Here is a 26,258-nt window from a genome sequence, read left to right on the forward strand (position 1 = left end):
GAACTTGCCTTGAGCACAATCTTTTTCATTTCTTCATCAGGAGACTGAAACTCTCGGATAAGGATCAACATCACTTCCCGAGTATAGTAATTAGCATATTCAGCATCCATGAGAGGAATAAGATATCCAATAGCCTTTAAGAAGGCGGCCAGACCCTAAAAGACAGCATTTATATTTGGCGATTAGAAACTGGCATAGAAGCACTGACCCAAATCTCTTCTGAGTACAGGTAGCTTTCCTTTAACACCAAAGTTGCGTTCCAGCAAAACCTCACTTTAATAGAACTAATTGGGCTTATGGAAAAAGTGGGGTTGGGGCAGACCAGCAAAAAATATTACTCACGATCATTCAAAAATCACCCAAAAGTCTAATGCAAAGTATTGCACAGCCTGAACGAAGCTTGAAATATTTATTAACAGAAGTAAATTTAACATGGTACATTTAAAAAATGTCACAGAGCTGCTCTCTGCACAGTACCTCTAACAGAACACTACTCTGTCAACAGCTGACATCGGCGTATGCACAGAATATTATGAAGCCCGGAGCTCATATCACGCATGCGCAGAACGGCACGGACACCTGCACTGACATCACATATGCGTAGACACTGGCACACGTGCAGAATGGAGCCTACAACCCGATCCCTGATGGAATCGCACTATTGCCAATGGAGTTAAGCGTTCTCTAAAATACCATTTCCTAATTCTTCAGCGATATGATAGCCAAATTGTGCTGCTGAAACACGCGTAATCACAGAACTACCTATACAAAAGGTGAACTTTTACATTTCACTTTTAAGTGGTCCACTGTGGCTTCTCTATCAGAGAAAATGCATTGCATTGACTAAGTGGTTTGCCATGTGGAGGATGGAAAATTAACAAAACACAACTGCCAAATCAATCATAAAATTTATGTAGTATGTTGCTTTTTGCAAAAGTGGGAAATACATCAAAAATCTTCAAACATAATGTTCCATCTCATGTGGTCAGAGATATAATGAAGAAACCAGAAATGGTTACTGCCTTAAACTCCACGTGAGATACTCCTGACTTGTGTACACTGTTATTGCACTTATTTACTAAGTTCTGTTCATTGTCAAGAGTTAAAACCACAGATTGATTTGTAAAGTTATAGTCATGATAACAGTCTTACTTTGCCTCTGTGCTGACGAATACCCTTCCACAACGGTTTTAGAACAGAATCAAATGATTCAATACCATAAGGAGTTGCAGCTTCAGCCAAGGCAGCAATAGCCAGGGCACTAATGGTTCGAACCTTCTGCTGTTCGTCAACCAGACCTATGAAAAAGGGCCCATTTTTAAAGATTATTTTACTCACTCAGTTTTGATACACTCAACTAAAGACTTCAATTAAAATTATTTTAAAAGTGCATTGCTTCATGTAACAATTTATAAATTTCAAATCAGATTATTCACTTAAAATACACAATACTAAATGGTTTTTCAAAGTTATTCATGTCAGTTTGGACAAACATGCATAATATCTGCAACTACTTCAACACATACCATGTTCAATAATTTCAACCAAGCTCCTCAGATGAGGCAAGATGGCACAACCCATTAGAATGGCAATCTGCTGTACAATTTTGATTCCTGTATGCCGAGCCTGCCATGATTTCTTGCTTTTACACACAGCTTTAAGGAAAGGTAACAGCGATGGAATACCCAGAGCCGAAGCAACAACAGCAAAGGCTCTAGCTGTTGTGTTACGCACATACTCATCCATGTTATCGATATCAGGACGCATAGTGGAAATCATTGTCGCAAGACCGGCAGCCTAAACAAAAAATACAGGAAAAAAAAAACTGTTAAACCAAATCAGTTCCTTTAATTTGAGAATTTCACAGGATTCAACAGAAACTGAAAGTGACTGTTTACATACCTTTGCTAAATTTGAGATAATTTCTCTGCCTTCCACTCTAGCATAATAGTCCTCATCAATCAGCAAAGGCTCAATAACCACAAGTATCTGTAAAATGTTTCAACATTTATTTTTATTCAACAAGAATCTTGATGGTCTTAATACACTAAAGAGCTCGCAATTGCCACTTTATAGCCAGAAACAATTGAATGAAAACAGATCAATCAGACTCGTTCTTTGATTTTCTCACCTTGAAGGATACCAGGCAGCCCTTGTTCATTAGTTTCCAACAACAAGATGATTGAAATTAGGATATGATGACTTCATATCCCATTATTTGAGAAGACAGCACATAAAAAGGATTTTATAATTACTTTTGATTGTTATTCTTGTCTTTCCCTAAAAGGGCATCAGCAAAATTTAGTAATGGAGTTCAAGAAAAAAATGATGCACATCAGGTTGTACCCTTTTTCAAAGGCAGCATTAATTCATACTAAGATGGCTAGACAAAGAGTACCAGCTAACCTTTGATATCTCATCATTTGTTAGGATGTTTCAATAGGAAATTATGAAAGCTTCCTCCTGTCTTCATCCAGCATTCGCACAGGTGTATTCTCTAATGATCACATCAAAACCATTTTACAAGGTTTCTGTCATGAGGGCACTGTAATCAACTGTTCCCTCCCAAATACATTTCTACCTAATATCTTGAATCAAGTGGGGCTGCAGCTGCAATAATCAATAATCTCTACAGAGTTCTTTGCTTTTTTGTGGTAAACACCAAATCTTTCGACATGAATATAGAGGGGTAGATTTTTTAAACAACCTGCACAAACATGTGACATATCTGGGGCAGGTGGGATTTGAACCTGGACCTTCTCATCCAGAGATAGGGACACTACCATCATAACTTTTTTTTTGAAATGCACTAATTAATAACATTCAGGGAAGGAAATCAGCCCCCTTTACTCAGTCTGGTTTTCCTGAAAGGCCCACAGCAATGCACAAATCAATGACAAATGACATACCTCTGGAGCAGGTGGGTCTTAAACCCAGACCTTTTGGCCCAGAAGTAGGAACACTACACTGCATCACAAGGGCCCCAGAGCAGGGGGTATGCTCATGTTGCAGACAATATAAAAATTGGCCATCCAGTTGAGAATGAAGGAGGTCAGAAGTCACATGACACCAACTTATAGTCCAACGGGTTTATTTGAAGTCAGAAGCTTTTGGAGTGCTGCTCCTTCTTCAGGTGAAGTGAAGAAAAGCACACACAGGCACTGAATTTATAGGCAAAGAGATCAACAGGCAGAGAGATCAAAAGATCATACAAATGGTGTGAGTGGAGTGTTGATAGGCTGAGTGTTAATAAGTCTCTGCAGGTGATCAAAAGCATCAGATGGTATGAGTGAAGTGTCACCAGCTGAATTGCAAATGAAGGGATGACCAAGAATCCAATTAATTTAGGCAGAGAGGTAATTACAAAAGATTTAAAGTAAGGTGGTATTGGAGACAAACTAAATGGCTTGAATACCACAATAAGTATAAGAGTCGCATGCCGAGGGTCTAACCAAAGTAACAAGGAATCCAACACTGTACAAACTAATAAAAGGTAGAGAGATCATAAGTTATCAAGGTGATGGTGTCAAAACAGGACAGTAAGGAAGATTTTATGAATATAGAACAATATGGTTGGGTTACATATAGTGTGACATGAATCCAAGATGACAGTTGAGACTGTTATCATGGGTACCCAACTTGGCTATCAATGTCCATTGTCATTCCACTCACACCATTTGTATGATCCTTTGCTCTCTCTGCCTATAAAATTCATTTCACCTGACAAAAAAGCAGCATTCCAAAAGCTTGTGATTTCAAATAAAACTGTTTGGACTATAACCTGGTGTTACGTGACTTCTGACTTGTCTGCCCCAGTCCAACACTGGCATCTCCATATTAATGAAGAAAGCTGAAGACTGCAGCAAGGTATCCCATAGATAACTCAGGAATGCAGAACACTGGCAAATGGAATTCAATTTGGAGAAATGGGAGTCAATACTTATGGATAAAGATTAACAGGATAAGTGAATACACAGTAAATAGTTGGATATTCCAAAGTGTAGAGAAACAGAGGGATTTTGGAGTTCACAGATCCCTGAAGATAACTGGATAGGTGGATAATAATGAGAATGGGATGTGTGCTCTTATTAGATAAAGTACATCATATAACAACTGGGAGTTGATATTGAACCTATATAAACACTGGCTAGGCGTTAGCTGGAGACATGCATGCAGCTCTGGTTACCACACAACAGGAAATATGTAACTGCCCTAAAGAGCGTGCAGAGAAGATTTACATGAATTATTGTATGGATTGGAGAATTTCAGTTATTAGCTAAAACTGAATAGACAAGTGTTTTTTCCTTGAAAGACAGCAGGCTAAGTTAGAACTAACTGGTATATTGTGTGGGGTCGAGAATGATCATATTCCCCTTAGCTGAGGGGCTCACAATGAGGTTACAGGTTTAGAGTAAGAGATTTAGACAGGATGAGAGAGAAATTCTTTTCACCCAGAGGGTAGAAGGGATCTGTAATCTGCTACCTAAAAGGGCGGCAGAGACAAAAAACCTTCATGACCATTTGTCAAATATATGCATATACACCTGGGGCCGTGACCTAGAAGGTTACAGACCCAGCGGGTAAAATGGGAATCAGGCGAAATGGCTACTTTTTGGCTGGCATGACACTATGGCCCAAATGACCTTCTTCCGTACTGTAAATTCCAGATTTTCATAATTCTGTGAGGTCAGTCAGTGCATTGTTGCAAAGGGTTCAGTACTCAGCACTGATGCAATTGTAACTCAACTGTGAGAGATCTACAGGATGCACTGCAGAAAATCAAATAATGTATACGGACTGCACCTGTCTATCTTGCACTTTCAATCACTAAGTGAAAAAAAAACAGTAAAATCATTGGAACACAAGCACCCCCATTTAGGATATATCATGCTGTTTCTTTATCACTGGCTCAAATTCTGCAACAGCCTATCAACATGGAAGCACCAAAATACCACAATGTTCATGGTGGCGATTTACCATGGTGCTCTTGAACCTTTAGGAAGCTACAGAGACCAATTTATTGCAAGTTATATTGATGCCATATTTTTAAATTGCTCATATAGAAAATTTAACTGAATAAATAAAAACAGAATATTTCGAGTCCAGTATGACTTTTCTTTTTCAAAAATGAAAGGAGCTGGAGAATGGTGGTATTTGTGCTGGTGATAGAGAGAAAGGAACAGCAAGGGGAACAGATTGTCTTTTTCCTGGAGTACCATCACAAAGGTAGAGATGATGGTGGCATCGGACAGATATATAAAACAGATGTAAATGTTAGGTGAAAAAAAAAGAAAACAGGTCCATTCTGCTAAGTCAATAAGACAGTCCCAGGGGAGAGTGGAGAATTTAAGAGAAATTGAATACAGAAGGTCATGCTCTGAAGTTGTGCAACTCAATAGAGGGAGTCCGAAAGGATGTAAAGTGCCTAAGCAGAAAATGTGGTGTTGTTCTTTCGGCTTGTGTTGAGTTTTACTGAACCCTGTAAAAGCCAAGGACAGAAATGTAAACGTACCTTGTGCACGTATGGTCGAACTAAGTCATCTAATTTGTACAGAATTCGGTCAATAACTTTAACCAGCAAGTGACGCTCTTGGTCTTCAAGTGTTGGGGACATCAGCAGTGGAAGAATTTGATTGAACAGGGGTCCAGCTCCAAATTCTCTGGCTTTATCAGTTATTTGACGCAAAGCGGCCTGGAAAGAAAGAGGGAAAAAAAAATCATATTTGCTCTAACAGAACATAGCCAGTTACAACTTTCAAAAAATTATAAGTTTACCTTCCTCATTGGTGGAGTACCATTCTTTATTTTCAGAAGCAACTTCATTATCTTTCTTTCCTTTTGCTCTTCTGGACTTAATGTCGATTCATCAACTTCAACCTTATAATGAGGACAGATAACAAATACTTATTTGTCAAAAGCAGCAACTTTTAAATCAGATTTCTCAAAATGGTTACAACTCTCCTACCACTTATTTCAACATTTTTAAACAAGATACTGTCGAAGCATAACAGTGAAAGAACTATGGATACTGTAGATCAGAACCGGAGGAAGGGTCACCGGATCCGAAACATTAACTTTGATTTCTCTTCACAGATGCTGCCAGACATGTTGAGCTTTTCCAGCAACTTCTGTTTTTGTTTCTAAGTATAGCGCTCTTGGACTAAGGTAAATGCACCCATACCATATTTGTCAAATCAGAAATTGAGTTATGAGTCAAAGTGTCAGAAACTTCAGCTTTATAGCTTTTGATAAAAGGTGTCTAAAAAGTGTGTCACAACCTCTGTATAATCTAGGCTGACATAATATAATCTTGAATTGCGTTTGAGCCCACAAGCATCTGACTCAAAGCCAAAAAAACACACAAATTAGGGAATTGGGATTGGCAAGTGTGAGGGTAAGATGGAACACATTCAATTACTGTAACATTCTCTTTAACCATTTCCTGTAATTCCTGACTCTCCGCCCCCCACATACCCAGCTGCCAACACTATTTTATGCCATGATCACCTTAAAGACAGGTTTGCATTACATAATTGAATATAAAATAATATACACACACAGAATATATACAATATAGATAGTTTAGTTTCTCAAAGCAGTATATGTATTTATACATCCCAAACAATGCTTCATACCACAGCTCCAACGTTTCCAAGCTGCAATGGATAAGATACTATTCTTGAAATTCCTCCATGAGCTTGGCAACTTACTTCCATAATAATTGCCCTCAACTCTATGTTGCTACACATACCATGCACTGATTGACTCCAGATGCTTCTCTCCATTACTAAGCATTGGCATTACTTTGAAAATTTCTCCATATTTGCTATATGGCAACTTCCACAAAGGTGCACAAACTTTGCATGTTGATATACCTTTCATCTCATGATGATGCAACCCATATTACATCACATATTTACAGTGCTCTGGAATGTAACAATATCCCTCCTGACAACCAAGTATTTTAATTGTTCAAGGTTTCACACTTGTTATTTCCAAGTGCAAACCAGTTCAGTTTGCAAGTCAGCATTTTTACAAGCAAATCTTGAGCAACAATAAGAAGTTATTCCACTTCCAAAAAGTCATTAATTCAACCTTGTACGGTATCAATGCAACTTCCAAGCTACAGATTATGATTGAAAAAAAAATTCACATTTGTGTGCATATATCCAGGGTAAATGAGGAAACCATCATTACCAGTAATTTGTCAAAATATTGGATGTCATCAGGTTTCAGGAATGGAAGATTCCCAGAGGGCTGGTCATTCATGTTCTTTGCGCTGCGTTCTTCGGACTGCATGTGGAATCCAGTTAGGCCTCCAAGTGGTGTTGGGGTTGCAGTCAGTTTACGAGCAGGTGTTCGGATTGGGACATAACCAGCTGGAGGTGGAAGGACCTGTGTACATTTAAAAGGAAATTATTAATAGTTGTTGAATAAATGATAGCAATAATTTAGATACAAACTTTCTTTTCAATTTCAAACCAGGGTAAATAACTTCCACCCCGACCTCAAATTCACCTGGACAGTCTCAGATTCCTCCCTCCCCTTCCTCGACCTTTCTATTTCTATCTCAGGCGACCAAATCAACACGGACATCTACTACAAACCAACCGACTCCCACAACTACCTGGACTACACCTCCTCCCATCCTGCCCCCTGTAAAAACGCCATCCCATTCTCCCAATTCCTTCGACTCCGCCGCATCTGCTCCCAGGAGGACCAGTTCCAAAAACGCACATCCCAGATGGCCTCCTTCTTCAAGGACCGCAATTTCCCCCCCGACGTGGTCGACGATGCTCTCCACCGCATCTCTTCCACTTCCCGATCCTCCGCCCTTGAACCCCGCCCCTCCAACCGCCACCAGGACAGAACCCCACTGGTCCTCACCTACCACCCCACTAACCTCCATGTACAGCGCATCATCCGCCGCCATTTCCGCCACCTCCAAACGGACCCCACCACCAAGGATATATTTCCCTCCCCTCCCCTATCAGCATTCCGTAAAGACCACTCCCTCCGTGACTCCCTTGTCAGATCCACACCCCCCACCAACCCAACCTCCACTCCTGGCACCTTCCCCTGCAACCGCAGGAGGTGCAAGACTTGCGCCCACACCTCCCCCCTCACCTCCCTCCAAGGCCCCAAAGGAAACTTCCATATCCGCCACAGATTCACCTGTACCTCCACACATATCATCTATTGCATCCTTTGCACCCGATGTGGCCTCCTCTATATTGGGGAGACGGGCCGCCTACTTGCGGAGCGTTTCAGGGAACACCTCTGGGACACCCGGACCAACCAACCCAACCACCCTGTAGCTCAACATTTCAATTCCCCCTCCCACTCCACCAAGGATATGCAGGTCTTTGGACTCCTCCATCGTCAGACCACAGCGAAACGACGGTTGGAGGAAGAACGCCTCATCTTCCGGCTAGGAACCCTCCAACCACAAGGGATGAACTCGGATTTCACCAGTTTCCTCATTTCCCCTCCCCCCAGCCTGTCTCAGTCAAATCCATCAAATTCAGCACCGCCTTCCTAACCTGCAATCTTCTTCCCGACCTCTCCGCCCCCACCCCAGTCTGACCTAGCACCCTCACCTTGACCTCTTTCCACCTATCACATTTCCGACACCCCTCCCCCAAGTCCCTCCTCCCTATCTTTTATCTTAGCCTGCTGGACCAACTTTCCTCATTCCTGAAGAAGGGCTAATGCCCGAAACGTCGATTCTCCTGTTCCCTAGATGCTGCCTGACCTGCTGCGCTTTTCCAGCAACACATTTCCATCTCTAAATAACATTATAGTCAACTCTGTTGAGCATTGTTGAATTAGTACAAAAATATGAATATTTTTTGTGACATGCTGCAAACACACCACTTGCAATTTGATCATGTAACTTTTCTGTTACGAATGAAGACTGCAGTGATAACACTCAGCCAAGCTCAAATGTGAACTGTTCACCTGGCATTCATTCTGCACCATCTTCAAAGTGCAAACTACCATTTCCCCAGAGAAACGCCTTTTAATAGAACAATGTTACTGTTCAGGAACAAACAACTTACAGCAGCCTCGTCTGGCAATAATTACTGTTACAAGAAAATGCAAACTCACCAAGAATTTCTCAGGGCCACCCAACCATCATTTTTCAAAAACTGACATAGAGTTTAATGTTACAACCTTGTATTTCTATCTTTTGCACCCAAGAAGTTAACAATCAGCTGCAGAATAGTTGCCAACTAGGACATGCTGAACTGTGTAAAAATCAAACCCGTGTGGGTGGCACGGTGGCACAGTGGTTAGCACTGCTGCCTCACAGCGCCTGAGACCTGGGTTCAATTCCTGCCTCAGGCGACTGACTGTGTGGAGTTTGCACGTTCTCCCCGTGTCTGCGTGGGTTTCCTCCGGGTGCTCCGGTTTCCTCCCACAGTCCAAAGATGTGCAGAGTCAGGTGAATTGGCCATACTAAATTGCCCATAGTGTTAGGTAAGGGGCAAATGTAGGGGTATGGGTGGGTTTCGCTTCGGCGGGTCGGTGTGGACTTGTTGGGCTGAAGGGCCTGTTTCCACACTGTAATGTAATCTAATCTAATCTAAAAAATTGAAGTTAATGGTCTAAAAGCCAGAATGCGACACCTTGATGGGACAGACCTCCCGCATACAGAAAGAAAACCTCTTTGTCATAACAAAAAAACTTGGTAAAAACATAGCAAACGTAACAATCAGCCATGGTTTAGAAGTGCATGGTTTACTTAGTATCTGTATTTTTAATGTAATGTTGTTCAACGTGTACATTATCAGAAGTACAAAATGAACAACAGAATTCAGCCTTAATGCACACGTAAATATATTAAATGACAGATATGTCCCAGTCATCAGCTGAGGTAATTTCAGTAAGAAGCATTCTCCTCCAATGAATATGTGCCAAGAAAACCTAGTGCCTTCCATTTACAACAAAAAGTTTATTACATTACCTTATAGCCTTCAGGGAACATTGCATCCAGTTCCTCATCTGTAAGTGGGCGATTTCTTTCATCAATTTCCCGCTCCCAACGCCATGCCTGTAGTTGCTCAGGTGTCATGCTCATCAAATGACCTAAATTGTTGCATTATTTAGATGTTTAATTACTTCTCTCTGACTGTTACCTCAAATCATTAAGCACATGCAAATTCGGTTTTTCCCACAATCTGCAACTTAGTTTAATTCCGACTAAGTTTGTTTGCATATGCCAGAAAAGAAATAGCCTAAATTCCATTATTCATGACATTAACACTTTATAAAGCTATCATTTTCAATGCTATTTAAAGCACTGAGTTTGCATCATAACTTTTGCTGGTTAAAATTTTAAATTAGAAAATAAATTGTTTTGGTGGTGCAACTAACTTGTTCCATACATGTTAACTGTTGTAAGTGCAATTTTTGAAGTCAATAACAAACACTAAGTTTAGTTTGTGTCTGCAGATAGACAAGAATAGGACCAGTTTCAGTGTTATCTCCACACATATACCAGTCAGACTCAAAAGAAGGAAAGAGGCCATTTGGACCAAATTAATTACCGAGCTATGGCCTAAATATTTGAATGTAAAATACAGCACTTCATAATCAAAGAAAAAGACAAATCTAAACTTAACTGTACTATAGCTTCTGTTTCAATCGCCACATACCTGGTGTAGGAGTTGCCATAGCCATTGCGGGTGTGCCCTTTGGTGTAATTCCACTGGGAGTAAGCAATGGAGTGCTGCCACCCAATTGACTAACTGGTGTTTCATCCCAACGAGACTTTCTTTTACTTGCACCAGGGGTTGGCGTTTCACCTATAGAATCACCTCCACGGTCTGTCCGCGGTGTCTCAGCCCAGCCACTGCCATGCCCAGGTGTTTCTAAAATAAGAAGTTAGATAGTGAACAAGAACTCAAGATCAACACTTTGAAAGCAGAAAACCATTGGCAATAACAATCAAAAACAGAAGTTGCTGGAAAAGCTCAGCAGATCTGGCAGCATCTGTGAAGAGAAATCAGAGTTAATGTTTCAGGTCCAGTGACCCTTCCGTTTTTGTTTCTGATTTACAGCATCGACAGTTCTTTCGATGTTTAATCATTCACACGAACTGTTAAAAGAACATTATTCAATACTAACGTTATGCCTCCTATCCTAATCATGCAAACCAAAAAGTAAAACACTTCCACAAATAGAAGAACCAGATATGTTGTTATTAATACCAATTTAAGAGTACATGAACTATGTTTTTTATTTTAAATCAAAAACTGTGCTGACAGTATTAGAAATTTCAAGATACATTTGAATAGCTACTCTGAAGGATATGACAGACTATGCATACCTGTACTACATTAATTTGCACAATGGACTGTAATATTTTAACTGTGAAAAGCGTAGCTGCTTTCCTCATCCATAGCAGAAACAAAAAGCTGATCTGTCAAAGAGTGGCTTTGTTTAAGAATATCCAAGTTCTAATAAAGGAATCTCATCTAAATCATTATATGTCCTTTGATATGCTGGTGGATAAAAGTAGTTTTAGTATTTAAAGCATTTTCCACTAACTACAATACCTAATTTATGAAATTTTAAAAACACAAAAATATTATTTTAGTCAGATCAGAAACAAAGTTTCAAAATACAACTGAATTTGTCATCATTTTTTTAAAAAAGGTATGGAAGTAACTGTGTTTTAAAAACGATTATTATGATATGACATTGTTGTACTGCCTCTATCTTTCTGTATTTTGATATTACTCTTTTTTTAATGTAGATGTTCTGTAAAAGATTTTAAAATGTTTCTCATAAAATATTTATAAAAAAATTGTATCACACTTCACATGACACTTAAATTTTAGCAATTCCGTGTTGCCTAAGACACATGCTCATTTCCCTATTACTCAAATTTTGAAACGAATTTCCATGCGCTAAAAAAAACTCCCACTTTTTAATCTGAGAATTCTCATCATCTTTGACTGCTCTCTTATCAGGCCTTAACTTCCCCAACATCATTAAAGTTTCGCTCTGATCCTTTTACATCTTTAATCCTTAACAAATCCGTAACATTAAGTTATTGTCAACAAAGTAATAGACAAATTAATCAACTTATTTGGAAGAAATTAAATCAGATTCTTCACGATGCTCTTTTCAACCACTAAGATTACTGAGATAATTCAGATGCTGTGGAAAAGCCAACTGGTCTGTGTAATAAAACTGGATAATGTTGAAAATATTTTCAGCATCAGTTGTGAAACAAATGACTTTTCAGTGACCTGAAGCATTTACTGCTTCTCTCTACAAGATGCCACCTGACCAATTGAGCACTTTAAATATTTTGTGCTATTTTGCATTTCTAGCATCTGCAACATTTTGGTGTTTATTTGGTTTCTATGTACCTCTTTTTGAATAGAAAACCTAAATATCTTAATTTTTACAACTACCAAATGGACAAACAATTTACTATGAGTACCAAAACTCTATTTACAGAAGTACATTTTGTTAACAAAGAGCCATTGGCCTAATAGCTGACAAGTTTTTGGTGAAAAGCTTAAATGGAAAAGGTCACTTTCCAGTCAGATGCTTGGTCCGCTGACAGTTGAGCAAGTTTATCCAATCAGTAGATCAACCATTCGGAGACTGGCCAAAGACATTCACAAACTTTATTCCCAGTTTATTATGAATTGATTGTTTGAATTGTAATAACAGCTGAGTAACACAACAGGCATAATGTCTTTAGTTAAAAGCAAACTCCACTGATAGTTTTATACAACTGATTTCTATTCAGCATCCCTGTTCAAAAAGCCTGTGCATCAAGAACAAAAGTTGATCGGATCAGGTTCAATAGTGAAATCCCCACAAAGGATTAAGACAATTCAGAAACAAGCAAGGAGTTAAAACTGGAAAGGGAAAACATTTATTCTGCTAATGCTTGGGCATATTGTGGTAAAAAATTCCATCATCTCAATTTTATGATCATGTATTAGTGAAACGCAACTAATTTAACTAAGCTAACTAAGAGTTTGTAAGTCTTTAAGATCTCAAATGAACACGCTCAAAACTATTCCACAGAAGTTTAAGCAGTCATATTTTCTTAATCTTTGACATGAATCACCTCCACAGAAGTGTTATTTTCATTACAGAAAGAAAAGTTAATCTCACCCCTATCTGTTTTTGGAGTTTCATCCCATCTATTTTTGCGCACACTGGAAGTTGCGCCTCCGTGACCTGGCGTAGCATGCCCAGGTGTATCTCGTCCAGGTGTAGCAGCCCCTGCTGGTGTGTGGCTAGGAGTAGGCTCCCACATTCTTGTGCTTGGGGTTGCACCAGGAGTCTCACTGCCTTTTGAACGACCGGGTGTTTCATCCCATCGGCTCTGAGAAGGAGTGTTTCCAGGAGTGTGACCAGGAGTGTGACCAGGGGTATGTCCTGGAGTATGGCCAGGTGTGTGTCCAGGTGTGTGTCCAGGAGTCTAGAGGGGAAGTACTCAAATAAGCTTGAATTTATCAATGAAGACTCATTAAGTATGACCAAATAAATTTTCAAAGAATAATGTGCAATAATACACCATGAAAATAGGAACTCCACAAATTGCTCACTATAAAGTTGCAGATTCAGATTCTTGCAAAAAACAGCAAAAAGTGATTTAATAATCAGTGTTAATACTGAATTAGCAATTAACTACAGCTCTAGTTTATACTGGAATTTACACTGGTATTTCTCAGGGTATGAATTAACTGAAATGTTGCTGAGTGTGAAGAAAGAAAAAGATAACCAAAAGCAGACGACTACCGTATTGATTCTGGTCTCCTGATAAAGCAATGTAGGTCCTGTAGTTAGAAACTAATGGCAAGTATCAAAATTGTAAGGAAGTAATGAAGCATTGTTAATTCTATAGCAGTTTGCCAAATGGTTGTTTAGCTTGGTTTCATGTGATTAGTGAAAACTGAAAGGAAACTAACACTGTTGACTTTTTGTTTTCTTTCTCGTAATTAAAGCAGTCAACTTAAGGAGCAATTTCTTTGCTCAGAGGTTGGTGAATCTTTGGAATTGTCTGCCAAAGAGGTCTGTTAAGGTTCAGTCACTTAAGACTGAGATCAGATTTCTACGTATTAAAACATCAAGGCACACACGGATAGTGCAGAAAAAACTGAAGTACAAGATCAATCATGGTCGCGCTGCTATAGGAAGAATGTTGTGAAACTTGAAACGGTTCAGAAAAGATTTACAAATATGTTGCCAGGGTTGGCGGGTCTGAGCTACAGGGAGAGACTGATAGGGCTATTTTCCCTGGAGCAGTGGAGGCTGAGGGGTGATCTTATAGAGGTTTATAAAATCATGAGGGGCATGGATAGGGTAAACAGATATGGGCTTTTCCCCAGGATGGGGGAGTCCAGAACTAGAGGGTATAGGTTTAAGGTGAGATGGGAAAGATTTAAAAGGGACCTAAGGGGCAACTTTTTCACGTAGAATAAGCTGCCAGAGGAAGTGGTGAACGCTGGTACAATTACAACATTTAAAAGACATCTGGATAGGTATATGGACAGGAAGGGTTTAGAGGGATATGGGCTAAATGCTAACAAATGGGATGAGATTACTTTAGGGTATCTGGTCGACATGGATGAGTTTCCATGCTGTATATCTCTATGACTCTATGATCTCATTGAAGGGCAGAGTGGGTTCAAAGGGCTGAATGGTTGAATCTTGCTCCTATTTCTCACACATTCTTTTACTAATTATCCAATTACTTGACAAGAAACTCCACGAGTCCAGATTCAAATTAGTGGATTTCTACAGATGCGAGGAAATTAACCCTTTACCATTAAAAAACATTTTTAAAAGGGTATTTCGAAATAAGCATAAGTAGCTGGGGTGATTTCATTCCTGTTTGTGTAATACTCCATCCTTCCCTCTCAAACTTATTTTAATCCTTTAGCTCCTGCAGGTGTAACCTCAGAATGGGTGCATTCAAACAACTGATTTGGTGATGGAAGACAGGAGTACTGACTATAAAATAAACCTTATTGAGTCTTGAAGATAATGTGAATGAAACAATAAAGAAATACACCACATAATGTTTTCTACCATTCATAACACTTAGTGAATAAGTATGCCACATGGTAGGATACTCGGCCACTTAAATAAAGAGGAAGTAATCACTGATACATTCTGAGTTAATAAACTTGCTCAGTGTCACATCAAGTCAGAAAAAAATGTTAGCTTAGTTCTGTGGCTCTGATCTCTCTTTAGAAACATCCACGAGGGAGGCACAATCTGGCTTCCCAATATTAAAATATGCATACTCTGCCGTAGATCACTGAAGAGGAGAAAGGCAAGCACTGCTGAGAACAAAAATACTAAAACAGAAGGTACTCTAAATATTTGCAGATTTGGTAGCTTCTCTGGAGAGAGGAACAGAGTTAATGTTTTAGGCCAGAATTCTGATGAAGGACCACGGACTTGAAACATTACCTCTCTGCTTCTCTTCATAGAATGCTGTCAGAATATTATCAGTATTTTGTGCTTTTATTTCAAATTTATAGCATTTGCACTATTTCGATTTTCTTTGAACGAAAATATGTGAGCATTCCCCCTCACCTCTGCTTGGTCCCAGCTGGATACTTTCTTGGGTGTGGCACTGGGAGTTTGATCTGCTGTCTGATCCCAGCGACGCTTGCGCCGAGCAGGCTGTTGGGCTGATCCATTGACTGCCTTAAGATCTCCAGCCTTAGCTTTCTCAGCAAGCTGTTGCCTTATTTCCCTCTAAAATAAACAAATTAATAGATAAATCAAACTTTAACATTAAAGTAGTTTATTTTACATGGATATGCAAGATGTTGCACATATGTAAAACTAACATTTCAAAAGCAAGAAGGTGCATTACCTCTTCCTTTGTTAAATGCTGTTCTCGCATAACATCCATGTAAGTTCTGGCATGGACCTTAGGGTCTGGTGTCTTTCCACCTGAGGGACAAAAATAGTGAGAACAGACCAAATAACAATTAGTGCAAATATAAGAGAAAAGTCAATATTATTTTATCTAGTTATGATATTTTTGCATTAGCATTTTAGTTTATTTTGGTTCAACTTTTAAGTTTAAAATTGCTGACTTCTCAATTTTTAATATTTGTTCAAATCACAGCAACTTACAGAGAAGCGACCTGATGGTCAATTTAACCTGCTTGAATACAAACAGTAATAATTACAACAATCTAAAATAAATGCCTAAGTACAGTTATAAGCAAATCATACGCAAGACATCAAAACACATTAAGTGTCCATTATTGTTGGTTTTCCTTTGTTGATGTTCCGGAATACGTACACTGGCGGGCCTGTGTGTCCATCAGCAGTTCTGACTTCAAGCAGCAGAACAGAAGCCTAGAAAATTATCTCTTTACCATTAGTAACACTTTGGAAAGGGTTTTAAAATTCAAAACATCACACCTTGTGTTAGTTTTTAAAATCTCACTCAATATGTGTACTAATAAACTTCTTAGGAGAACACAAATTTTACCTGTTTAATATTAACCATATTAAAAAAATAATTGTAAATGCAACTATTTAAGCATAAAAAGTTACTTCAACAGGATACTTTAATTTGGGATTATGAGTTTGGGTTTGTCTAAAAACATGCTACACTGGCAGTGTCATACTGCCACTTTCATTGGACTTCCTTTTGGTTTACTTTTTCAGCATAACCTACACACGATCTGTTGCACTGCACCCTTAAGAATGCAGACAGGACTGTCATAGCAGTACTGCTGTAGGAAAGAAATTAAGGACAGTTAGTATGGGCCCGTGGAATTCCGGCAAACATATTTAGAGCAAATACAGTTACAAAAATGTCAGATTCTATCCCTGATAAAACATACATTTCGTTGGTTTGATACCTCTTTCAATTAGACCTGTATCACTAGTTAAACTGAAAATGTACTAAATAGAGCAACACTTCTGATATTACTGTTAAATACAAACTCACTCACCTGAAAAAAAACAAAAACTTCCATCTGGCCCACTATGCCTCCCAACAGCAACCACATGACTAGCATCTAACTAACTACCATTAAAATAGCTTCCAAAAGGCCACTCCAAATTATTTCAGAGGATGACAAGCTCCAGCCGAGATGTGAAAAATCTGTCTTTATCACAAAATTGAAATAGCCAGATTCTCCTTTGTCAATTCATTTTTATGTTTCCATTTCTCATGAAAACACAGATCCTTGGAGAAAAATTATTCCACAGGCATAACCTGTTGCATCACACTCAAGTTGCCATTCAGTATGTGTAGATCTCAAAAGTGGGTGTTGGCATGCTATCAATCTATAACGAGGACAGGTAGGAGTTTGCACCAATGCCAATCCTGTTATGATTCAATGCTCATGTATATGAATTTTTTAGTGTGGCTAGTGAATAATTGGAGAAGCTCAAGTGTTATTTTCATCAAGATAATAACACTTCAAAGCAATGGATTTATATGCTTCAAAATGTTCAGCAACAATCTATGCTTTGCAAAAATTAGAACAAACAAAGCCTTTTTTAAGTTTAACTGTAAAGGTTGCAAAATTCTAAATTTTGAATTATTTATCCAAAGAAACACATTTTAGAGCTTTAAATTTATGTTTATAGAAGTCAGTGGTTTTTAAAATAAAGACATTACTCAGCCAATGACTGCAGAGGGTAAGGGCGCAAACCAATTCTTAAAAGATTCAACTTGTACAGCAGTGCACCAATTGAAAACTGTGAAGAATCCAACCTAGTTTGTTAAAAAGATTTGTTTTTTAGTTAAGTTTTCAAAAACACATTCAATTATTATTTTATGTATGGATAACACCACACACTAACAGCATTACTTAATGTGTACAAAATTATGTTTCTAATAGCAATGTATCTAAATCAGTTTCAGAACTACAGGCCAGTCTCAAATTTACAAGGTTTTATACGTGTGGTTAGTTTTGAGTCAGTTGTTCAGAATATTGGTTGGATCAGTTCACAAATACTAAAGCTTAAAAACTGATTACAACGTTCCAAGATTATAACTGAATATAAGATCCCATCTGTATTTAATCTAATTTGTTCTGGTAGGCCAAAAGAACAAGGCAGGGTAAAAGCAAGTTGACACTTTCAACTTGTATTCTGTGGGAGATGGCTTGTTTGGTGGGCCAGCAAACCTCTGCATACATTTGGAAAGGCCTTTTTAAAAAAAATGTAATCCTTCAGCTAATTATTTCTGTACATGTACCTTCCATACAAGACCAGTGCTGAAAATACTGTTCTATCAAGGTTTCCAAATGTTATGCTTTTTCAAAAGAAGAAGAAATAAACATTTATTACAAACAAGAACAAAAATTCAGCCAGCAGGTCTGCTTGAAAACACAAGAATGTGTCACTAATGTGACATGGAAGGCAATGGACATTTCTGAACATACTTAAATATTTAAATTTTCAGTCATATTATTTCAACAGCCTGTTGTGTAGACAACAAAAGAGGTAATGGTAACCCTTCACATGTTGCATATGTTTTAAGATACAGATATGCAAGATTTGAAGTGTTTTTCATAGTTTAATCTAATTTTAACAAGTTCTCAAATAAGATGCTTTAAATAGCTCAAACTGTGAAGCAAATAAAGTTCAAGGGCTGAACTGTTGTACACCCTCATACAAAGAAAGGTCAGCACAATCTGAAAAAATTACCATCTGCAAACGGGTCATGACGTTCAGGGGAAATAATCATCTGTCTCCTACGTGCTTTGTACTCATCTTCCCGTTCAGCAATTCGCTGCGGTCGATGTTCAGCAAATGGATCATACTGTACATACAAAATAAATAAAGATAAAAAGCAAAGTTAAGCAGTAAATATTCAAAACTTTACATTTTAATTAATATGCTGGCTCAATCTACTATTTCACAGCTTATTTCCTGAATATATCAACAATTTTACAGATGTTTTACTTCTAAAGAAACTAAGTAAACAAATGCAAGTGCTGCCAAATAAAATAAGATATCTTTGTCAATAATTTCAACAACGTTGTCTCAAATGAAAATCTCAGCTCGAAAAGGACAAACTTCCAAAGAGACTGCTTGCTCTCCACTGACACTGTTCACAGGAACAACGACAATTCAATTGCTCATTCCGTTGAAACACAATTCTACCTGCTCAGTTGATTGTGGTATATCATTTAATAGTGCCACTGGTGCATGATATCCAGGTTTCTTCTGACCAAGCAAGCTTGGAGACGAATAGTCATCATCATCCTAGGAAAACAAACATAATCTAAAATGGTTAAATGAATCTCTCCTTTTCTGCTGGCAAATCTATTTAACTTGTTTCAACATTTTAAAAAGAAAAAAAAAAGTTTTCAGGAAAAAGAGTCTTTAGCTTTTTTTTTGCTCATTATTTCCTCCATAAAAATATCTTTATTACAATTTGAGGAAGAAACAGTTAGCTATCATATCTCCACAATGCCAATTTAATTGGAGAGATTTTGCTAACATCCAGGATCCTGCCAAGAAATCAAAATATTTGTGAAATAAGTTGGCAAAGATCTGAGAAAGTTTAAATATTGCCAAAAATGGTTATACAAAGGGCACAGTAAAGTCAACCTTATTTTGGAATGCTCTACAAAATAGCTATGATAACTTATCATAGGTTTCATTTAGTTTAAAACATGGTTGAAAATAACATTAGTCTTCGGACTTTTCTACTGTCAGATCAGAATACGGTTACACCTAATCATTTGACAATTTAACATTAGGCAAAGCAATTGATTCTTGATGGGAGAAAGTAAGGACTGCAGATGCTGGAAATCAGAGTCAAAAAGTGTGGTGCTGGAAAAGCACCATCTTGGGGACACACACACACCAATCAATCCCACCATCCTGTGACTGAACACTTCACCTCCCCCTCCACCAAGGTCATACAAGTCCTGGGTTTCCACCACCGCCAAACTCTAGGAGGAAATACACCTCACCTTCTGCCTTGGGACCCTTCAACTACACAGGATCAATGTCGATTTCACCAGTTTCCTTCTTGTCCCTCCCCACAGCTTATTCCAGATCTAACCCTCCAACTTGGCACCACCCTCTTGAACTGTCCTACCTGTCCATTTTCCTTCCCACCTATCCGCTCTACCCTTCACTTCGACCTATCACCATCACCCCCCACATCCATCTACCTGTTGCATTCCCAGCTACCTTACCCCAGCCCCACCTCCCTCCCATTTATCTCTCAGTCCTCTTGCTACCCCCCCCCCCCCAACATTCTCGATGAAGAGCTTATGCTCGAAATGTCGATTCTCCTGCTCCTCAGATGTTGCCTGACTGGCTGTGCTTTTCAAGCACCACGTTTTTATTTAAATGAACGTCAAGTTGATGTCAAGTTACATTAAATACTAACCTATATGGTCTGTCCAAATTTAAATTGTTTATTAAAAGGTTACAAAAAAAAGTAAAAATATCATAGTGGAAATCAGACACCACAATTAGAGGCATTTTTTAGCTTTAAAAGAAATTAAAAGTTTCAAGATATCACTCAAGATGACATGCCACATATTGCTAGTTTACAGTTTTCATAAAAAGCACTTTAATATATCATATATTTGACTTAACTGAAATTAAAACACTATCTGGAAACAAACATTATTTAATTATGGTATTTATACAATAGGTGTAATTGAACACAGACAGTTTAAGCAAATGTTTTGTTTTTACCTCTTCTTGTTCATGTGCAGGAATTGATGTCATATATCCTGCAAATCTGCTGTCACTCCCACCATATATCTCCTGATCATAGTAACCAGTTGAATCAAGACCAACTCCATCAGCATCTCCTTCTACAACAAGAGCTGCTTTCTTGTTCTGGATCTCTCTGATCTGTGCCTCAATATCTTTATAACAGGAAAAAGAAAGAATGGTGAAGTAGTTACAATTTAAATGTGTTAATTTTTTTTGTTAGTCCATTGGCACTTCTGTACTTATCCAAAGAAAATACACTGAATTTATGTGTGGGCATCAAAATCTGTGTTCCAAATCCAAGTGTTTTAGTTGCCCACCTGATGGCCTAATTTTTATAATTAACAGGATTCCTCCATGTCATCTAATTAGTAAAGTTTGGTGGTTTGAAAAGATTACAGCCTTTTTAAAATGAAGCTAAAAGTATCTTTTGCAGGTGTGTATGTCTGAGGAATGGATTAACGGACTGGCAGAAAGGTATTGCAGTCAACATTAATGTCTGTGAAGCTCAGTTACAAAATAGCATGTATATCAATGGAGAAACCTATCTCCTCTATCTCCACTATTTAAGAATTCAATGGAAAGGCTGCAATCTCTTAGACAACTGCCACGTTGCCACTAAGGCTTTGTGTGCCCTTCATGAAGTATTCACTTTTGCTTCCAATATCTACATGATTTAGGTGACCAGAACTGTATGCAATATTCCAAATGTGGCCTAACTGAAGTTTTACACAGCTTCAACATAACTTAGCAATTTTGATACTCTATGTCCTGACTGATGAAGGCAAGCATGGCATATGCCTATCCACTTGCGTTGCCACTTTCAGAGAAACGTGGACCTGTACACCTATATTAATGCTTCTAATCGTTCTGCCATTTACTGTATGCTTCCCTCCTGCATTAGATCTGCCAAAATGCATCACCTCGCAGTTGTTCAGATTAAAGTCCGCCTGCCATTTCTCTGCCCAAGTCTCCAGCCAGTTGATATCTGTCGATAATCCTCCTCACTGTCTGTAGCTCCCCAATCTGTGTCATCTGCAAACTTATTAATCAGGCCACCTAAATCTCCTCCAAATCATTTACATAAATTATAAGCAACAGAGGTCCCATCACAGAGCGCTGCAGAACATCACAGGTAAGACATCTCCAGTCTTCCACTGCTATTCTCGATTTTCCATGACGAAGCCAATTCTGTACTCATCCTACCAGCTCACCAAGGATTCCATGTGACTTCAGCTTCTGGATGAGCCTAACATAAGGGACCTTGTCACAGGCCTTGCTAAAATCCATGTAAAAACCATATAAATCTATTAATAACAGTGGGGACTATGAAATTACCAGTCATTCAAAACATATGAATAAGTAAACAGAACAAGTCACTTGGCTCTTCAGGCCTATTTTGCCATTCAATATAATCATGGTTGACCAGATTTTGACCTCAACTCTACATTCCTGCAAACCCCCGATGATCTTTAACTCCTTTGGTAAAACCTCACTGGTACACCGATATCTTTTAGGGTTGGTTTCAGTTTCCCTTCGTTTAACTTCTAATCGCATCAAGAAAGTGGGCCATCAAAATGACCTCAGTATTCAATGCGGATCATGTTATGCGGGTGAAGTCCATACCTTGATGGATTACGAACAGCACACGAAGGGAAGCAAACAGTTACAGCAGTGCTTTACAAACTATTTTCCAAGGAGATCCAGTCTTAATTCATCATGTTATCAAAGATAAGTAGGGCAAGGCCTTGCCAGCAAAACAAGTATACAAAAAACTCCTAAAATTGTGACCGCAGACTCTAACAATAAAACAGCATAGCAATAATAAAAAACATTGTAATACACAACATATAATTGTAAAATCTGTTTTTAGAAATACACTCAAAGTATTATTAAATATACCCATGTAGATTTCAGCAGGTTTTTCCATATCCCCTAGTGACAGAAGACTGTGAAGCCTCTCTTCCATGCCAAGCCCTCCCAAAGACACAAAATTCAGTTCTTTCCCTTCCCCATACACATATATTACTCTCTTACCATTTGTCCCGCCAGACATATACTGCCGCTCTTCCAAACCCCACCTCTCCCACTCACTCAGCATCCACCTTTCCCAACTGCCCTGGCTGCACTCACTCAGCAGTCTTCTACCTAAAACACATTCCACAATGCCAGGCAGCTGGATTCAGTCTGGTGTGATGTTTAGTGGTGGCACTTGTGGTTCAGATCCAGATGCAAGCTGGAATGGGCCTCCCCACGGATTTTAGAGATTGTGCTCCATAGAGATCAGACTTCAGCGAGTTCATGGTTGAGCACACTAACAACCAATCAAAGGTGAAAATCATTCCCAAGGGTGGAATTCCATATTTTAAAAGTCAGGAGTCCACCAAAAGACTGAAATTTCTCACCACAATGAAACAGGTATACAGCCCACCAATCATGTAGAGCCTTCACTAACACCTGTATATTTGGACAAAGGTTAGAGAAATTGCTCCACTGTATAGCCAAATAACAACTTGACATTGTTATACATAGAATTATATATATTTCAGGCAATGTACCAGCTTCCCCCCACCATTCTTGGGCACATCCTGTCTCACCAGCAGGGCAGACGGTAGCACACTGGGACACAATCATAAGGCTCTTGATTTTCTAAACACTGACTCTAAATCTTAAAGTCTCAAGCATGAGAAGGAAATTTCCTGCTCATTACCATCAGCTAATTTATTGTTCCTTTATGGTGAGCACCACTTGGAAATGTATGAAAAATAGCAAGGACATGGAATGTAACCCAGATGGGGAACTTCAATTTCTACTGCCAAAGTACTACCACTATTTAGCAACGCTGCTCAATCTTTAAAAGCCATTGCTGTCAGATGGGGCCTGCAAGAAGAGATGAGAGAACTACTTGATTTTGTCTCACCAATGTACCTGTTGCAGATATATCAGTCCACAATGATATTGGTAGGAGTGACCAGCTCTTCATTATTAACACATCTACACATGGAGAACATCCTAATTCATGTTGTGTGGCTATGATTTTCCAAGAGGATTGCTTCAAAACAAATCCAGCAGCTCAAAACCAGGCATTCATGAGGCGCTACTTTCCTTAGGGGTGACTTTCCTTAGGTTAAACCACCACGAGTCACCTCTTTCTTGCAATGAGATAGCAGCCCAATGGTCTGGTAAGACTATAGTGACATGACCTTTACTTTACATTCCTGACTGAATGAATTGATCCACTGCACTGATTGTAATGCGAGAATGAGGAATTTGTTTGACCAGGAGGCTACAGATTCTGTTGTTGCCAAGAACAATTAAGGCATGTGTGGAATTCTAGTAGAAGAGTAGAACCTAATAAGATCTAACCTAGTGAAGCCACAGAGGATGACATACATACCCAACAGCAGAGGCAACAGTTTATAAACTTCAGAAGCAATCTCACAATTTACAACCAGACTAAAACTGAGACTCCAACACATTAATTCATGAATGATTTGACATTTAAACTAACAGACAGGATGTTCCATGAATGTTCGTATCCTCAAACATGATAAAACTCAACAAATGCATAGAAATTACAAATGTTTGCAACCACTTTCAACCAGAGGTGCAATGTGAATGATCCAGCTCAGATTTCCATCATCACAGATAGAAGTCTTCAGCTAATTTGATTCACTATGTGACAACAACAAATGTAAGAGCACCAGGGGATATGGGCCGGGTGCTGGCAGGTGGGACTAGATTGGGTTAGGATATCTGGTCTGCATGGACAGGTTGGACCGAAGGGTCTGTTTCCATGCTGTACATCTCTATGACTCTATAACTGGCCTTCATGTAACTAAGGTCCACTTGTGGTGCCATGGTAGTGCCCGTATCCCCAGACTGGGAGGCACAGGTTTAAGTCCCACAAGATCCAGAGGTGAGACACAGCAATCCTGAACAGATCGATAAACAAAACTGGTGATAAACACCACAAGTACTTTACAGCCAATTACATACTTTTAAAGTGCAGTCACTGTAGGAAGTGCAACTGCCAGTGTGCACACAGCAAACTCCCATAACTAAAGTTGTAATAATAGGATTAATCTGTTTGTGATGTTAATTAATAAATATTTGCCAGGATCAAGGATAACTCCCCTACTCTTATTTTGAAACATTCCCATGGGTACTTTTGTCTTGAAAAACCATACTGGCACCAACTCAGTACTCTCATTAGTGTCAGACTTCATTGCTGTGCTAAAGTCCTGGAGTGAGACGTGAACTTACAATTTTCTGATTCAAAAAGTGCATGCTAGCAAAAATCGAGTCACAGCTTCAGCCAAAAGCTAACAACGTCCAAACAAAATCCTAAATGTAGCCCCACTCCAGTACCTGTTGAGTCCCTAGCCAGTTGCTCCAGTACAGCTATAACAGTACCATTGACCAAATATGGAAAAATTGCCCAAGTACATCTGGCTATAAAAAGCCAGAAACAACAATCTCACCAATACACTTTCACAGAAAGTTAGGATGGTACCAACAACAGTGACTTGTATCATTTGACAACAATGAGTCCTTGAGGCACAAGATTCTAGGTTCAAAGTCCACTCCAAAGTCTGAGGACAAAAATCAATGTTTGTCACTCCAACCCAGATCTGAAGAAGTCACTGTCGAGGGGGCATTTTTCAAGTGAGATATTACAATGAGGCTCAGCTGTCTATTTGGGTGAGTGTAAAAAATTCCACGGTATTATTTCGAAGAGCACAATGAGGCATTACCAGTGTCCCAGCCAATCCTAATACAGTAGCGCCTCGATTTGCGAACTTAATCCGTTCTGGGACCGGTTCGCGAACCTAAAAGTTCGCAAACTGAATCAATTTTTCCCATTGTTCGGATAGTGTAAGGATGCTTGGATGTAGCAACGAACGCTGTTCACAGCGCACGCGCCAAAGACGAACTGAATGAGATCACGCGGGGCCTGAGGGCTTTTGCATTCAACAAGCGCGTAGCAAAGCAGAACAATGAAACCACGTGGTCGCACACGGGCTTTTTGCGTTCGTACCTTTGATCACACTTTGAATTTCGTATGTACGTTGAAGCAAAATTTTACGTACAATCCTGTTTGTAAACTGATTTGTTCGTGAATGGGGTCATTCGTATGTCGAGGCACTACTGTACCTCAATCAACATCACAAATTTCAAATTATTCACCTATCATTGTGCTCATGAATCACAAAAAGATGGCCTCTCCATGATCTACTGTCAATGCATCTGACTCAGATTTAACAAAAAAAAAGCCAGAATGGGAAGCACTATTTACATTTATATAGAGAATTTATTTTCATTAAAATTGCTTATTTTGATAAAATATATTATTTATTATAACATTACTATTTGCTGATCAAGACTTGTGAACAGAAATGTTTCAGTAATGAATTCACAGAAACTGTCAATGTCCATCGTCAAAGCTGTAAAACAAAGGGTGCTTTACAGAGTCATAGAGATGGACAGCATGGAAACAGACCCTTCGTTCCAACCCGTCCATGCCGACCAGATATCCCAAC

The 26,258-nt window shown here is 38.9% G+C and overlaps 1 protein-coding gene across 1 annotated transcript in view; it reads right to left on the reverse strand.

Moving 5' to 3' along the window:
• The window catches only part of sf3b1 (splicing factor 3b, subunit 1), a 62,257-nt gene that overhangs the window by 30,898 nt on the left and 5,101 nt on the right, over nt 1-26,258 (reverse strand). Inside the window, exons 2-16 of the mRNA XM_043692918.2 lie at nt 20,695-20,870; nt 19,138-19,239; nt 18,679-18,793; nt 15,872-15,951; nt 15,586-15,750; nt 13,150-13,459; nt 10,662-10,877; nt 9,971-10,092; nt 7,198-7,395; nt 5,776-5,877; nt 5,513-5,692; nt 1,903-1,989; nt 1,527-1,797; nt 1,153-1,298; nt 9-155 (exon numbers count right to left, since the gene is read on the reverse strand). Of these exons, the coding sequence (XP_043548853.1) occupies nt 9-155; nt 1,153-1,298; nt 1,527-1,797; nt 1,903-1,989; nt 5,513-5,692; nt 5,776-5,877; nt 7,198-7,395; nt 9,971-10,092; nt 10,662-10,877; nt 13,150-13,459; nt 15,586-15,750; nt 15,872-15,951; nt 18,679-18,793; nt 19,138-19,239; nt 20,695-20,870 (2,417 nt within the window). The remainder of the gene's footprint in view (nt 1-8; nt 156-1,152; nt 1,299-1,526; nt 1,798-1,902; nt 1,990-5,512; nt 5,693-5,775; nt 5,878-7,197; nt 7,396-9,970; nt 10,093-10,661; nt 10,878-13,149; nt 13,460-15,585; nt 15,751-15,871; nt 15,952-18,678; nt 18,794-19,137; nt 19,240-20,694; nt 20,871-26,258) is intronic.

This window comes from Chiloscyllium plagiosum, unplaced genomic scaffold (assembly GCF_037043375.1).
Source record: "Chiloscyllium plagiosum isolate Xiang-an unplaced genomic scaffold, Cpla_swu_hap1 HiC_scaffold_7, whole genome shotgun sequence".
Taxonomy (NCBI): domain Eukaryota; kingdom Metazoa; phylum Chordata; class Chondrichthyes; order Orectolobiformes; family Hemiscylliidae; genus Chiloscyllium; species Chiloscyllium plagiosum.